Source organism: Martes martes (assembly GCF_963455335.1).
Source record: "Martes martes genome assembly, chromosome: 10".
Classification (NCBI taxonomy): Eukaryota; Metazoa; Chordata; class Mammalia; order Carnivora; family Mustelidae; genus Martes; species Martes martes.
Window position 1 is genome coordinate 41,239,207 of NC_137898.1, and position 13,970 is coordinate 41,253,176.

The 13,970-nt window shown below is 40.3% G+C and overlaps 1 protein-coding gene across 1 annotated transcript in view; it reads right to left on the reverse strand.

Moving 5' to 3' along the window:
• The window catches only part of NELL1 (neural EGFL like 1), a gene marked incomplete at its 5' end in the record, with an annotated part of 852,276 nt that overhangs the window by 675,882 nt on the left and 162,424 nt on the right, over positions 1–13,970 (reverse strand). Inside the window, one exon of the mRNA XM_080816285.1 lies at positions 3,120–3,216. Within this exon, the coding sequence (XP_080672411.1) occupies positions 3,120–3,216 (97 nt within the window). The remainder of the gene's footprint in view (positions 1–3,119; positions 3,217–13,970) is intronic.

Sequence of the window (13,970 nt, forward strand, 5' to 3'; positions counted from 1 at the left end):
ACAAGCCTACAGCTAACATCATACTTGACAGTGGAAGGTTAAAAGCTTTTCCTCTAAGATGAAAAACAAGGCAAGGGCGCCCACCCTCACTACTCCTATTCAACATGGTAATAGAAGTCCTCATCAGAGCAATCAGACAAGAAACAAAAGGCATCCACATCAGAAATGACTAAGTAAAATTGTCTTTGCTGGCAGGTTATAAGACTTTACATATAGAAAATCCCAACTAGTCCACCAAAAAAAAAAAAAAAAAAAACTTTTAAAGTAAAGTCAGTAAAGCAGGATACAAAGTCAACATACAAAAGTCAGTTGCATTTCTATATACTAACAGTGAAATATCTGGAAAAAAAAAATCCCATTTACAATAGCATGAAAAACAGTAAAATACTTAGAGATTTAACCAAGGAAGAAAAAAATCTGTACAATGAAAATCAAAAAACGTTGATGAAAAAATTGAAGTAGACACAAACAAATGTAAACATATCCCATATTCATGGATTGGAAGAATATTGTTATAATGCGCACACTACCCGAAGCCATTTGTAGGTTCAGTGCCATCCCTATCAAAATCTAAATGGCATTTTTCAAACAAAAAAAGAACAAAAACACTAAAATCTGTATGGAACCACGAAAGACTCCTAATAGCCAAAGTAATACTAAGAGAAGAATAAACTTGGAGCCATCACATTTCCAGATTTTGAACTATGTTAGACCTTTTAACAATGCAGGGGTTAGAAGCACCAACCTTCATGCAGTCAAAAATGCATGTGTAATTCGGATTCCCCCAAAACTTAACTACTAATAACCTACTCTTGACCGTAATTCCTAAGCAGTAACATAAACAGTCAATTAATACTTATTTTGTAAGCTATATGTATTATATACTGTATTCTGACACTAAAGCTAGAGAGAAAATGTTAAGAAAATCCAAAGGGAAAATATTTACAGTAGTGTACTGCACTTATCAAAAAAAATTCATATGTAAGTGGACCCATGCCATTCAAACCCCTTTAGTTCAAGGGCCAACTGTATACTACAAAACTACAATAATCAAAGCAGTCTGGCGGGGCAGAGGAAGCAGGGGGAAACAGACACAGATACCAAAAGAACAGCATTAAGAGCCCCAAAATCAACCCCTGCACATGCAACTACTATCTGACAAAGGAATCAAGAATATTCAATAAGGATCATCTCTTCAACAAATGTTGCTGGGAAAACTAGATAACCACACTTAGAAGTTGGATTCCTGTATCACCACTCAGAAAAATCTGAAATGGATTAAAGACTTAAACACCAGACCTGAAACCATAAAACTTCTAGAAGAAAATGGGAGGAAAAGCTCCTTGGCATTGGTCTTGGCAATCATTTTTCAGATAAGACCCCAAGAGCGCAAGCATAAAATCTAAAATTACTAAGTAAATCTACAAACTAAAAAATTTCTACATAGCAAAATAAACAACTGACCAAACAAAAAGTCACCCTATGAAATGGGAGTAACCACTTGCAAATCAGCAATCTGGTAAGAGGTTAATAACCAAAATATATTAAAATTCCCACAACTCAATAGCAAAAAAGTAGATTAAAAAAATGGGCAGAGGAACCCAATAGTCATTTTTCCACAGACATGCATATGGCCAGTAGATACATGAAAGGCAGTCAACATCTGGGAAATGCAGATCAAAACGACAACGAAAGATCACCTCACATCTGGAAAAATGGCTATCATCAAAAAGACAGAAAAATAACAAGCGTGGAGAACAAGGAACCCTTGGTACCCTGTTTGTGGGAATGTAAATTGGGACAACCACTGTGGAAGCTCCTCCAAAAGTTAAAGAATAGAACTACCACACGATCCAGCAACCCTCCATCGGGGGGGATTAAGATGAGCATATACCCAAGAGAAATTAAATCCCTAACACAAAGAGAGATTTTCACCCCCATATTTATTGCCACATTATTCACCACAGACAAGGAAAAAGATGAATGGTTAAAAAAGTTATAGTATATATACAGTATATATACAACAGAATAGTATTCAGCCATGGGGAAAGAAATCCTGCCATTTCCGATGTGAATCAACTCTGACGGCATTATGCCAAGGGAAATAAGACAGAGAAAGACAAATAGTGCACGATATTACTTACATGTAGAATATAAAAACCCTGAACTCACAGAGACAATGGAATGTTGGTTGCAAGAGGTTAGGGGAAATGGGGAGATGCTGGTCAAAGTAAAGAAGTAAATTCTGTGGATCTAATGGACATTATGGTGACTGCAGTGAAAATACGTGTACTTGAAATTTGCCAAGAGTGGAGATCTTAAATATTCTGGTGACAAAAAAGCCAGTGATAATTATGTGAGGTGAGGGAGGTGTTAGTTAAAACTGATAATCCTTATGCAATATATAAGATTATCAAATCATATATGTTACATATCTTGAAATTACATAGTTATGTCAGCTATATCTCACTCAAATTGGAATAACAGAAAAGAAACTTAGGTTTCCAACTTCTTGGAAATGGCAGATATCCCTCTAGTTTTCACTTTCCTCCATATATTTGCCCTCTAAGAATTTCCTTTCTTGTAAGTGCAATGATGGGTCTTGAAAGATTTTTGTTTCGTGTAATCCAGCATTAATAGGCATTTCGAAGTAGGAGACTTTTTTAAAACATCTACTCTACCATAGTGCCAGAAGCAAAAGTCTCCCATTCTATTGAAGACAACTTTCTTAAAATTTCATGATGTTTTTAACTTCATTTTATCACTGTATGCAGTTTCAAGAAGTACAACAGTGCAGTTATTGTATTATTTTCATTATAGATAAGAAAACCAAAGCTCACAGAATTTGAGATTTGTTACCTATCCACCCCAAGATTCTGAGAATGGAAACCAATTTGAAGGTTATCTTAAGCCTCTCAAAATTAGGTCAGTAAGAAACACATAGAGGATCATTTACATTATGGATCATCCATACTTGGCAGTAGAGTGAACTCTGTGACCTTGAACAAGTCACTTAACTATGTCTAGTTTCAAAGCACCTACTTCATAGAATTATTGTGACAATTATTCATGTCAAGCACATAGAAAAGCCCATGGCAGAAGTAGAAAGAAGTGCTTACTTTGAATAAGCCATGCTTTTGGTTGCGTTGACCAAGCCACAAGTTGCTTCCTAGGGGAAGGTTGGTTTCAGGAGGGTCTATCACACGTTCATAAATTCTGCAGGGACAAAGAATGCAGTTATTAATAAACAGCTCAAAACAGAACCAAAAGTTATGCATGTTGTTTGAAGTCCTCATGGCATTAGCTGCTGGTATATTACAAAGCCGTGATCACCAAGACAGCATGGTACTGGCATAAAAACAGACACATAGAGAGAGAGCGCCGAATCCTAACCACTAGACACGGCTCAAGTCATGGTCCTAGGGTCCTGGGATCGAGCCCCGCATCAGACTCTCTGCTCGGCGGGGAGCCTGCTTCCCCCTCTCTCTGCCTGCCTCCCTGCCTACTTGTGATCTCTGTCTGTCAAATAAATAAATAAAATCTTTTTAAAAAAAAAACAGACACATAGATTAATTGAACAGAATAGAGAGCCCAGATATGGACCCTCAACTCTATGGTCAACTAATCTTCAACAAAGCAGGAAAAAATAGCCAGTGGAAAAAAAGACAGTCTCTTCAATAAATAGGGCTGGGAAAATTAGACAGCTATATAAAGAAGAATGAAACTGGACCATTCTTGTACACCATACAAAAAAAAAAAAAAAAAAAACCTCTAAATGGATGAAAGACCTCATCATGAGACATGAATCCATCAAAATCCTAGAGGAGAACATAAACAGTAACCTCTTCAACACTGGCCACAGCAACTTCTTTCAAGACCTGTCTCCAAAGGCAAGGGAGACAAAAGTGAAAATGAACTTTTGGGACTTCATCAAGATAAAAAGCTTCTGCACAGCAAAGAAAACAGTAAACAAAGAGGCAACCCACTGAATGGGAGAAGAGATTTGCAAATGACACTATAGATAAAGGGCTGGTAACCAAGTTCTATAAAGAACTTCTCAAACTCAACATGCAGAAAACAAGTAAGTCAAAAAATGGGCTGAAGACATGAACAGACACTTCTCTGAAGACATATGAACGGCTAACAGACACTTGGGAAAAATGCTCAACATCATTAGCCATTAGAGAAATTCAAATCAAAACCACAACGAGATACTACCTTACACTACTTAGAATGGCCAAAATTAACAAGGCAAGAAACAACAAATGCTGTAGAGGATGTAGAGGAAGGGGAACCCTCTTACACTGTTGGTGGGAATGCAAGTTGGTACAACCACTTTGTAAAACTGTGTGGAGATTCCTCAAGAAGTCAATAGAGCTACCCTATGATCCAGCAATTGTACTACTGGGCATTTACCCCAAAGATAAAGATGTAGTGAAAAGAAGGGGCACATCACCCCAATGTTCATAGCAGCAATGTCCACAATAGGCAAATTGTGGAAAGAGCCAAGATGCTCTTCAACAGATGAATGGATAAAGAAGATGGGGTCCATATATACAATGGAATATACTCAGTCAATCGAAAGGATGAATACCCATCATTTGCATCAACATGGATGGAACTGGAGGGTATTATGCTGAGTGAATTAAGTCAAGCAGAGAAAGACAATTGTCATATGGTTTCACTTATATGTGGAACATAAGAAATAGTACGAAGGACATTAGGGGCTGGGAGGGAAAAATGAAGGGGGCAGGAATCAGAGGGGGAGATGAACCATGCAAGACTATGGACTAAGGGAAACAAACTGAGGGTTTCAGAGGGGAGGGGGTAGGGAGCTGGGTTAGCCCAGTGATGGGTATTAAGGAGGGCACGGATTGCATGGAGCCCTGGGTGTTATAGGCAAACAATGAATCATGGAATACTACATCAGAAACTAATGATGTACTCTTTGCAGACCAACATAATACAAAATGGGGAGGAGGAGGAGCAGGAGAAGAAGAGTTTCAGGGAATTTCAATTATTCTGGATGGCTGGTCTGTTCCTTGCACTCTTCAGATCTTGGAGCAGCTACAGGAGAATCAGCTCCAGGTACTTCAGAAGGTCTAACAATTCATCAGGCCTCCATGCTGGAAGGGATCTGCCTGCCACCTGCCAAAGAGTGACCTGTTCCTCCAGTGGCTCCCAGAAGGTAAGAACTGAGAGACCGCCCATTGTGTCACAGCCCGTGAACAAGTATGAGCTGTTGCAGCTGGAAGTGGTCACACTGCAGCCTTGTGACTGAGCCACCTGTCCGTCACTCTTATTCCCCACTGGAAAAGTGCTCTTTCCTAACAATACATGCAAGGTACTCAATGGAGAAAGTTCTCCATATATTCGGTCCATCTGTACTAATTATCTTTTCATTATAAATGGATGCTCAAAACGTAACCAAGGCAATGTAAGTCTCCCTTAAAAAGATAGGCTGTTTTCTCCACAGGAATGCAACACCTTTCACATGTTAGAATGAATGATTTTAGATAAAACAATCTATCAAAATTGCTCTAACCCAAGAAGTTGCTCTACACTTCCTTTAAAGGGGGTTTTTCCCCAATATTTGCAAAAAAAAAAAAAAAACTAGAAATGAGCCAAATTTACAACAAAAGTGAAATGCGTAAGTTATAGATCAGCTTGATGTAATTTACCACAGTCATTAACAGTGACAAATATGCAGGTTATGAAATATGGGAAAGTACAGACAAAATAATTTTCACTGGAGGAAAGTAGAATGTAAAATTATTTACGAGCTATGGAGACAAGGATGCAGAAATTATGTTCCCGGGTGGCGAATTTCAGAGGACACCGGAAAGAAATGGAAATCGGTGTATTTAGGTTAAGAGGCAGAAGCATAATTTTCTGTGAGGTTGTTTTACTAATACATTGAAGATACTGTCAAACTATTTATCTGAACCTTTCATTTTAAAACATTTTGCATCTGTCAGAATGAGAAGAGCTTTCAATTTCAATGTTCCGTTTTGTTTGGTTTTTTGGTTTTCAGTATGCCACAAGGTGAGCTTCAGTGAGCAGAGTGGGCTGTTAATCAATTTTTATTAAGTACAGGAAAGATTTTTTTAAAAATCAACTTTCTATCATGCCTTATCTTCCCAAGTAGAAATGCTCCTTCAGCCTTAAAAATCTTGGGCCTCAGATGTTTGCTTTCTCATTTATTAGCTTAAAGCAGGGCAGTGACCTGGCACCTGTGTGAAAGGGGTGTGCTGATTTCAGGGGTCACACAGCCCTCATAAGGATCCCCTCCTGATGCCAAGGAAATCTGCTGGCTGCTGCCTCTCCCTGCCACCCACCCCCCCCCCCCCGAGCCCTGCCAATTTACTCCAAGTGGTGGACATCACTGGAGAATTCCATGGAGAATTCTCACTGGAGAATTGCATGTAGCAGGCAATATCAACAAACTGGATTCAGACACAGCAAAATAAAGAGAACTTAGAAACAGTGTCAAAAACAAACAAACAAACAAACAAACAAACAAAAAAAAACCCCAGACTGCAGATTGTGGGTGGGGGGTTGGCAGGGGATTGGTTAACTGGGGGATGGACATTAAGGAGGGCGCCTGATGGAATGAACATCTGAAACTGATGAATCAGTACATTCTGCTCGTGAAACTGATGATACACTGTATCTTAACTAAGTCAATTTTAGAAATTTTTTTAAAAGGAAGGCAGAAAAACCAAATTTGAGGGACAATCCACAAAATAACTGCCTATGCTCTTTCAATTGTCAGGTAAAAAAAGGAAAGACTGAGGAACATCTGCTGATTAAAAGAAACCAAAGGTACATAAAAACTCCACATGACACAGGATCCTGGTTTGGACCTGGGAACAGGGGAAAAAAAAAAAGTCCTATGCAAGACTTCAGTAGGAAAATTGGTGAAACTTGAACTCTAGATTATATACTAGTAGTGTACTGATGTTCAATTTCCTGATTTTCAAGAACTGGCCATGTATATATTTAAGTGCCCTGTTCTTAGGAAATACACACTGAAGTATTTAGGGGTAAAGTCCTGATATTTGCAACTTCTTCTCAAAGGCTTCAAAATAACAGTGTGTCTATGTATAAATACAGACACATGTAAACACACATTGTGCAGGGAGAAAACAGAATCTGGACCAAGTGTAGGATTGTTTTTTGTGCCATTCTGAAAGCTTTCTTGTAAGATTAAAATTATTTTAAAGTAGTTTAAAGATAGTTTTGAGACTACAGTAAAAAAAGAAAGATGGTCTGTAAAATATTTAACTATAAATACACACATTCAAAATAGCTTTATATCTATTAGCCAAGGACACCTACAAATTTAAAGACTCACAAAGGCACATGGTAGTGTTTTCCCAAGGGATTGGGAAGGGCAAAAGGGAGGAAAAAGTGAATGACTGAAAGATGAATGAACGAAACAAAACAAGTATTGCACAGATAAATGCTGGCAAAGCATCGTAAGCTAAGAAGAGTTTCATATCCCTATCTGAACCTCTTTTCCAAAGGGAGCAATGCCACTGACGTGCCAGACAAATACAATCTCGACAGAAGTGCCAAGCCCTGGGTTACTGTTTTCAGGGACTGGCTCAGGCCGACAGGCAGGTAAGGCACAGTGGATCTGTCACTTAAATCTGGCATCACGCAAGTCAAATAAAAAGTCAAAGCTAACAGAATGAACTCCTTGGTTTCCTGTGTGGTCAGGAAATGGAAACTTGATACTCTAGTGTTTTGGTTCATGAGGTTTCCTTCACACCAAGATCAGATTGTCTACAATGTGTCTGATATGGTGTTGGCTCCCAGCACACACACAGCAAAATTAATATGGCCAAGTCCAAGTCCAAGTCCAAGTCCAGGTCAAATGCCTGAGCCAGGACGACAACACACAGGCACACACCTTATCATTCAGTGAGGTGCAGTGATCTATGAAAGCAGAAAGGAAAATAGAATTCTGTCATAATCAATGAAGACTTGCCAAAGAAGGGAACACTGGAGCACATTTTTGGATGAAAAACAGAGTGGAGCTCACACGAAGACAGAACGGCCAACACTTACTTAGTGTGTGCCAAGCAGTGCACATGGAGGGCTTTCCGTGGGTTCATTCACTTATCCTTCACAACACCACCATCAGGTAAGTGCTCTGGGTGCACCACGGTTAAATACCTTGTCCGTGGTTAAACGCTTTGTAAATCACAAAGCTCCATTTGAGCCCCGACCCCCAAATCTGTGCTACTCACTCAAATGAGTTAAAATTCCTGACTTGACTTACTCATCAAGAAGGAAAGGGGAACAAAGCATGAGAGGCTGTGGACTCTGAGAAACAAGCTGAGGGTTTGGGAGGGGAGGGGAGAGGAGCAGAGGGGAGGGGCGTGTGGGGATGGGTGAGTCTTGTGGTGGGTTTTAAGGAGGGCACATATTACATGGAGCACTGGGTGTGGTGCATAAACAATGAATCTTGGAACACTGAAAACAATAAAATTAAGATGGTTTTTAAAAAAAAAGAAAAGAAGGAAGGAAGGAAAGGGGAAAACAAGTTCATGGGCTAAAGCATGTGGCCAACACTGGTTAGCTCTCCCAGAAGCCCCTTTTCTCTCCCTCCAGGTCTCACAGCTACACTGCATTTCCAGCCAACCTCATAGCTGGGGGTGGCCATCTCATGTGAGCAGAGGTACAACCCTTCCAGGCCAACCTTTTCCCCAAATATATCTCCTTCAGGCATCTTTCAACAGTCCCTCCTCCACCTTGTCTTTCAGCTGACTAGAGGAGACAGAGAGTGAAGAGGCCACAGATGGAAAGCCACAGATGGAAGATCCTAGATTCCTAAATGACATGGAAAGGCCACCTGCCAGCAAGACACACCCAACGCATGCTACCTAAGCAATAAAAATCTATGTTAACCCACTGAGATAAAGATTTTCTGTAGTTGTGGCCAGTATTATTTGCCCTAGTATGCCCCACTGAAAATCAAAGAGGACTGATGTATTTTCATGCACATAAAGCCAAGAGATAGCAGAGATAGGGTGGTGTAGCAAAGACAGGGTGGTATAGCAAAGACGACATGAATTCAGGATAAAACAGATTTGCATTTATATTCTAGTTCTGTATTCTACTAGCTATATGACCTTAATCGAGTTATTTCTCTGTACCTCAGATTCCGCAATTAAACAAACAAACCCAGAACTATTACTGATAATGGTATGGGTTGCCTTGAGGCTTCAATGAAATACGTGTTTAATGCCTTGGCACTTGGTAGGTGCCAAGTTAAACTCTCTGTTAAACTCCCAGGTGCTTGAGAATGCCGAGAATCACAGGTCCCGTGACCCACTGCAGACCACTGGCTTCATCTCCCACTGACTGAATCTACTGAAATGGGACTACCAGTAACTTAGATGCCTGCTTGGGCTTTGCAGTACAGTTTAAAGGAAGGACATCACCTGTCTCACGGAGTGTATTTAAAGATATGCCATGTCAATGTCAAAATTCAAGAACCTATTACCTACTTTGTCTCAAGTTTCTTCCACTTTGAAAGTTTTATAGCTCTAAATTTCTTTTCACTTACAAATTTAAAAGCTAGGACAAGTAAATAAGTAACAGGGAAGGAGAAAAAAAAAAAACAACCAAAGGACTCATTAGCATTCATTTCTGTTACAGTTTAACCTCTTCAGTTACAGAGTAAACTGACAACTTAGATACTAAACTGTGGATTAAAAATTTTTAGACAAAGTATATTTTCTTTTTTTTTTTTAAGATTTTATTTATTTATTTGACAGACAGAGATCACAAGTAGGCAGAGAGGCAGGCAGAGAGAGAGAGAGGAGGAAGCAGGCTCCCTGATGAGCAGAGAGCCCGATGTGGGGCTCGATCCCAGGACCCTGGGATCAGGACCTGAGCCGAAGGCAGAGGCTTTAACCCACTGAGCCACCCAGGTGCCCCAGACAAAGTATATTTTCTAAGACATCCTAAAATTTTAGTATTTTCATTTAGTTTTAAAATATTCATTGGATTCTTTTCATTTTTTCAAGCCATAAATTAAACTTTTGTACATTACTCTAAGTTCTAAGCAAACTTTCTTTTAAGGGAGAGTAAGCAAGAGACCAAAGGGAGGAGCAGAAGGAGGGAAGGAGACTCCCCACTAAGCATGGAGCCCCAGGCGGGGCTTGATCTCAAGACCCTGAAATCATGATCTGAGCCAACACCAAGCGTCAGACACAACAGACTGAGCCACCCAGGAGCCCCCTGGGCAAACATCTTAGGGTTTTTATATCCTTCCTAAATATGAAGTTCTTTAACATTTAACAAGTTTGACTTTTGTTCAAAGTTCATCATAAATTTATGTAAGGTTAGGGATGCCTGGGTGGCTCAGTCAGTTAAGCATCTGCCTTCAGCTCAGGTCATGATTCCAAGGTCCTGGGATTGAGTCCCACAGCTGGCTCCTTGCCCCACGGGAAGCCTGCTCCTCCCTCACCCTCCACCTGCCGCTCCTCCTGCTTATGCTCTTTCTCTCTCTCTGACAAAATCTTTAAAAACAAAACAAAATCAAAAGACTTGAATTAAGAAAAAAAAATTACATAGATTTAGAGAAAGACTCAAAAAGAGGTAGACGATTTGCTAATTTATTACATTGTGTGTTTAGATACACAATAACCTAACCAATAAGAACAATCAATACACTGCTCTTATAGGAGTAAAATAGGACAGGACATTATTCCTAATACTTTTGTTCAGTGCAGTACTAGGCACATTGTGAGGACCATTTGGGACCTGAACTGGTTTTAGCCAATTCATACGAAAGGCTTCTGGGAAAATGAAGATGGCTGCAGTGAGCAGAGGCCCTCACTTTAAATTCTTCTTCAGACTGCCCTCATACACCCCTTTTAAAATATATATCCCACCTGCCCTGCATGTTAGTTCTTTACCCATCTCTGAGAACCTCCCCACCTGGATGACCTACTCTGGACCTACTCTCTAGCCCTTGACCGTAGGACCATGTATCTCTCACTGCTCACTGGAATCTCTAGGAGTCTGATCCCAGCTGAGCCTGCTTTCTCAGACCTTCCTGCCAAGAAAGAAGGAATTGATCTTTTCTGGTACTCTGGACCCAACACTCAGACCCTCAAGTTGTGCCTGGAATTCCTAACCGCTACAACCACCAATCACCTGCTGAGTGTGCAGGAAATAAAACCCGCAGCACAACATCGTTGCATCTGCTCCAGGGTCTCCTTCCCCTGGACCTTCCCTGACCATCCTATGTAAAGTAGCAACTTAACCACCCATCACTCAGCTTATTCTCTTATCAAAGCAAGTAAGTCTCCAAAATTGTCTTGGCTCTTTCCTGATTGACTCTCTCCTCCTACCAGAAGCAAGAATCTTGGAAGCAGGGACCTTATCTATCTTATCTTGTCAGTATCCCTAACATCTGGAACAGTGCTAGTCAAAGCAGATGCCCACTCTGTCTATTTATTGAATAAATGAGTGAATGCTCCCTGATACTATCTTCAGAGGAGGAGGGCGACAGGCAGATAGACAAGCTCTCAAGTAATTCAGCAAAGACTTTAGGGGGACAAACTTGACATTTTCCTGCAGATACTGTAGTCAGTGAAAACAAGTGAAATGTGAGCACGCTATTCAAGGGTCTTCCTTCACCATCTCCAGTTCATGGGATCAACACAAGAAGACCAAACTACAGAGCAAGATGGGCCCCTCTCAGTTTTTCATCCACAGGAAAAAAAAAAAAAAAAAAAAGATAGGGATAGCTGGTCTGAATCTGTCAGGCAGACAACTCACTAATAGGAAAACCAGATAGGACAAGAGAAATAGTAACTTGAAAATTAATTAGATCAAATGCAGTCCTTTTAATAAGCACATGATTTAATGCTAAAGTTGAATGCATTATAATCAGTCCAAATTTACCACATTCCCAAGGGCTGTCTGATAGAAATCAGGTATTCACCCTACAACCATCTAAAATCTACCCTTCCTTATGGCTAAAGAAAACCCTGTTCCTACATAGTCATGTTTCTAGGCCTTGCACTCAAACAAAGCACTGTCTATTAAGCTATAGTGGGAGAATGCATGGGAAGTTTGCATACCATTAGTATGCATGGGTATTTTAACATGTATCTCATTCCTAATACAATACCATGCAAAATTAAACAACCAGTCAAACATAAAAACTGCCTCAGAGGAACAAATAATGCAAAGAATAACTGATACTTCTCATCAAAGTCACTCCATGAATCAAGGGCTCACATCAGGAATTTTCTTCACAAGGTACAACATCTCTTTATTCATGACTTTGGTTAAGAACGCTGCCCCTAGTGACTGTCCCATCTGCTTAAAAGACCAGTCAATATTCCATGAAGTACTCGATTTTCTGTTAACAGATAAAGCCCTCAGAGCTCGACACAAAGCAATGCAACGGTTCAACAACACTACTTATGAAGGAATATTGGATTTCTATTTACCTAGATGAAGACAGACGTCTGAAGGGATGCCACGGTACCTTTCCCAATTATAGACAAGAATGAATTTCCAATGTAAACCATGTGGATCAACATGTATTATGCTGCTGTTCAATAAGACGATATGAAGCCCAAATGGCATGCTAAATGAAGAGGTTTATCTTGGGCTTTGGCTGGAATTGAAGAAAAATGTTCACATTCTCCCTCAAGAGGAAAGTTGCAATGATCTTCCCTTGCCAAACAAGAGCCTCACCCTCCACTGCCTTTTAGCTGGCACTAGTGAATACCACAGTGCTCTTTGGAGAAAGTGCCCTATGCAGAACACAAAGCAATTCCCATGCTGTTCCCCCCTCACTAAAAGGTGGTAATGACTGCACAGGAGGCTAAGTGCCTCTTTGGTCTTATGTCAACAGGGGCGTAACACAATCCTCCCAGTCTTGGTATCATAGGGCAAATGTGGGAACAGAGTTCTTCACCTCTACTTAAATGAACAAGTCATCTACAGTATCATTAGCAGTATTTTTGGCCCTAACAATTGCTGCACATTCATGGCCATCTACAAAATACTTCCTCAAAACATACGGGAATGTTTGCTAACTGTATACATTGATGAGTTACTTGTTGAATTTCCATGTCAGGTGGCCTGGCTACTAATTATTTACTAACATGGAGTACACATCACCCAGAACCAGAAAAACACGAAAGGAATGCCTGCAAAGAGGAGCTCTGCAGTCTCCTCCCACCCATCTGTTTAACAAAACCAGCTGACAGCAAATGTCTGGATTCAAAAAATGTACCTCTGGCATTTACACAGGAGAAAATAGACTAGCCAGGGAAGTGGATTATAGGCATGAACACACTATGCCCCCAACATGTAAGAACTGAATTCCAAGCTAAATCCATGCAGAGCTCAGGAGGGAGGACAGTAGCAGGGCACAGCAGGTTTCTGAACTGTTCCTTGCCAGCTGGATGCAAAGAAAGTACAAATGCAAACAAAAAGAGGCAGCAAAGTTGAAATCTGGAAGGAGATACCTTTGTTGTGGTAAACGAAAGGCCAACAGTGTTCAAATGAGATTAGAAAATACTTCTGGAGAGACTCTGCCAGAGAAGAGATTCTCTCCAGAGAGAGGAGATCTTCTTGGAGACCATCAAGTCCTCAGATGACCTACTTCACCCACTTAGAAAACACTCAAATTCATACCTTTACCGAGTTAATTTCCAAAATCTATGAAGAACTTCCACAACACAAAACCAAAACAATAATGCAATTAAAAATGGGCAGCAGACACAAATAGACATTTTTTTTCCCCAAAGAAAACAGAGATGAACAACAGACACATGAAAAGATGCTCAACATCACTCGTCATCCGGGAAATGTGAACCAAAACCACCATGAGATCACTTCACACCTGTCAGAATGGCTAAAGTCAAAAATAGTAAGTGTTGGCAAGGAGGTGGAGAAAAAGAAACCCTCAGGCCCTGTTGCTG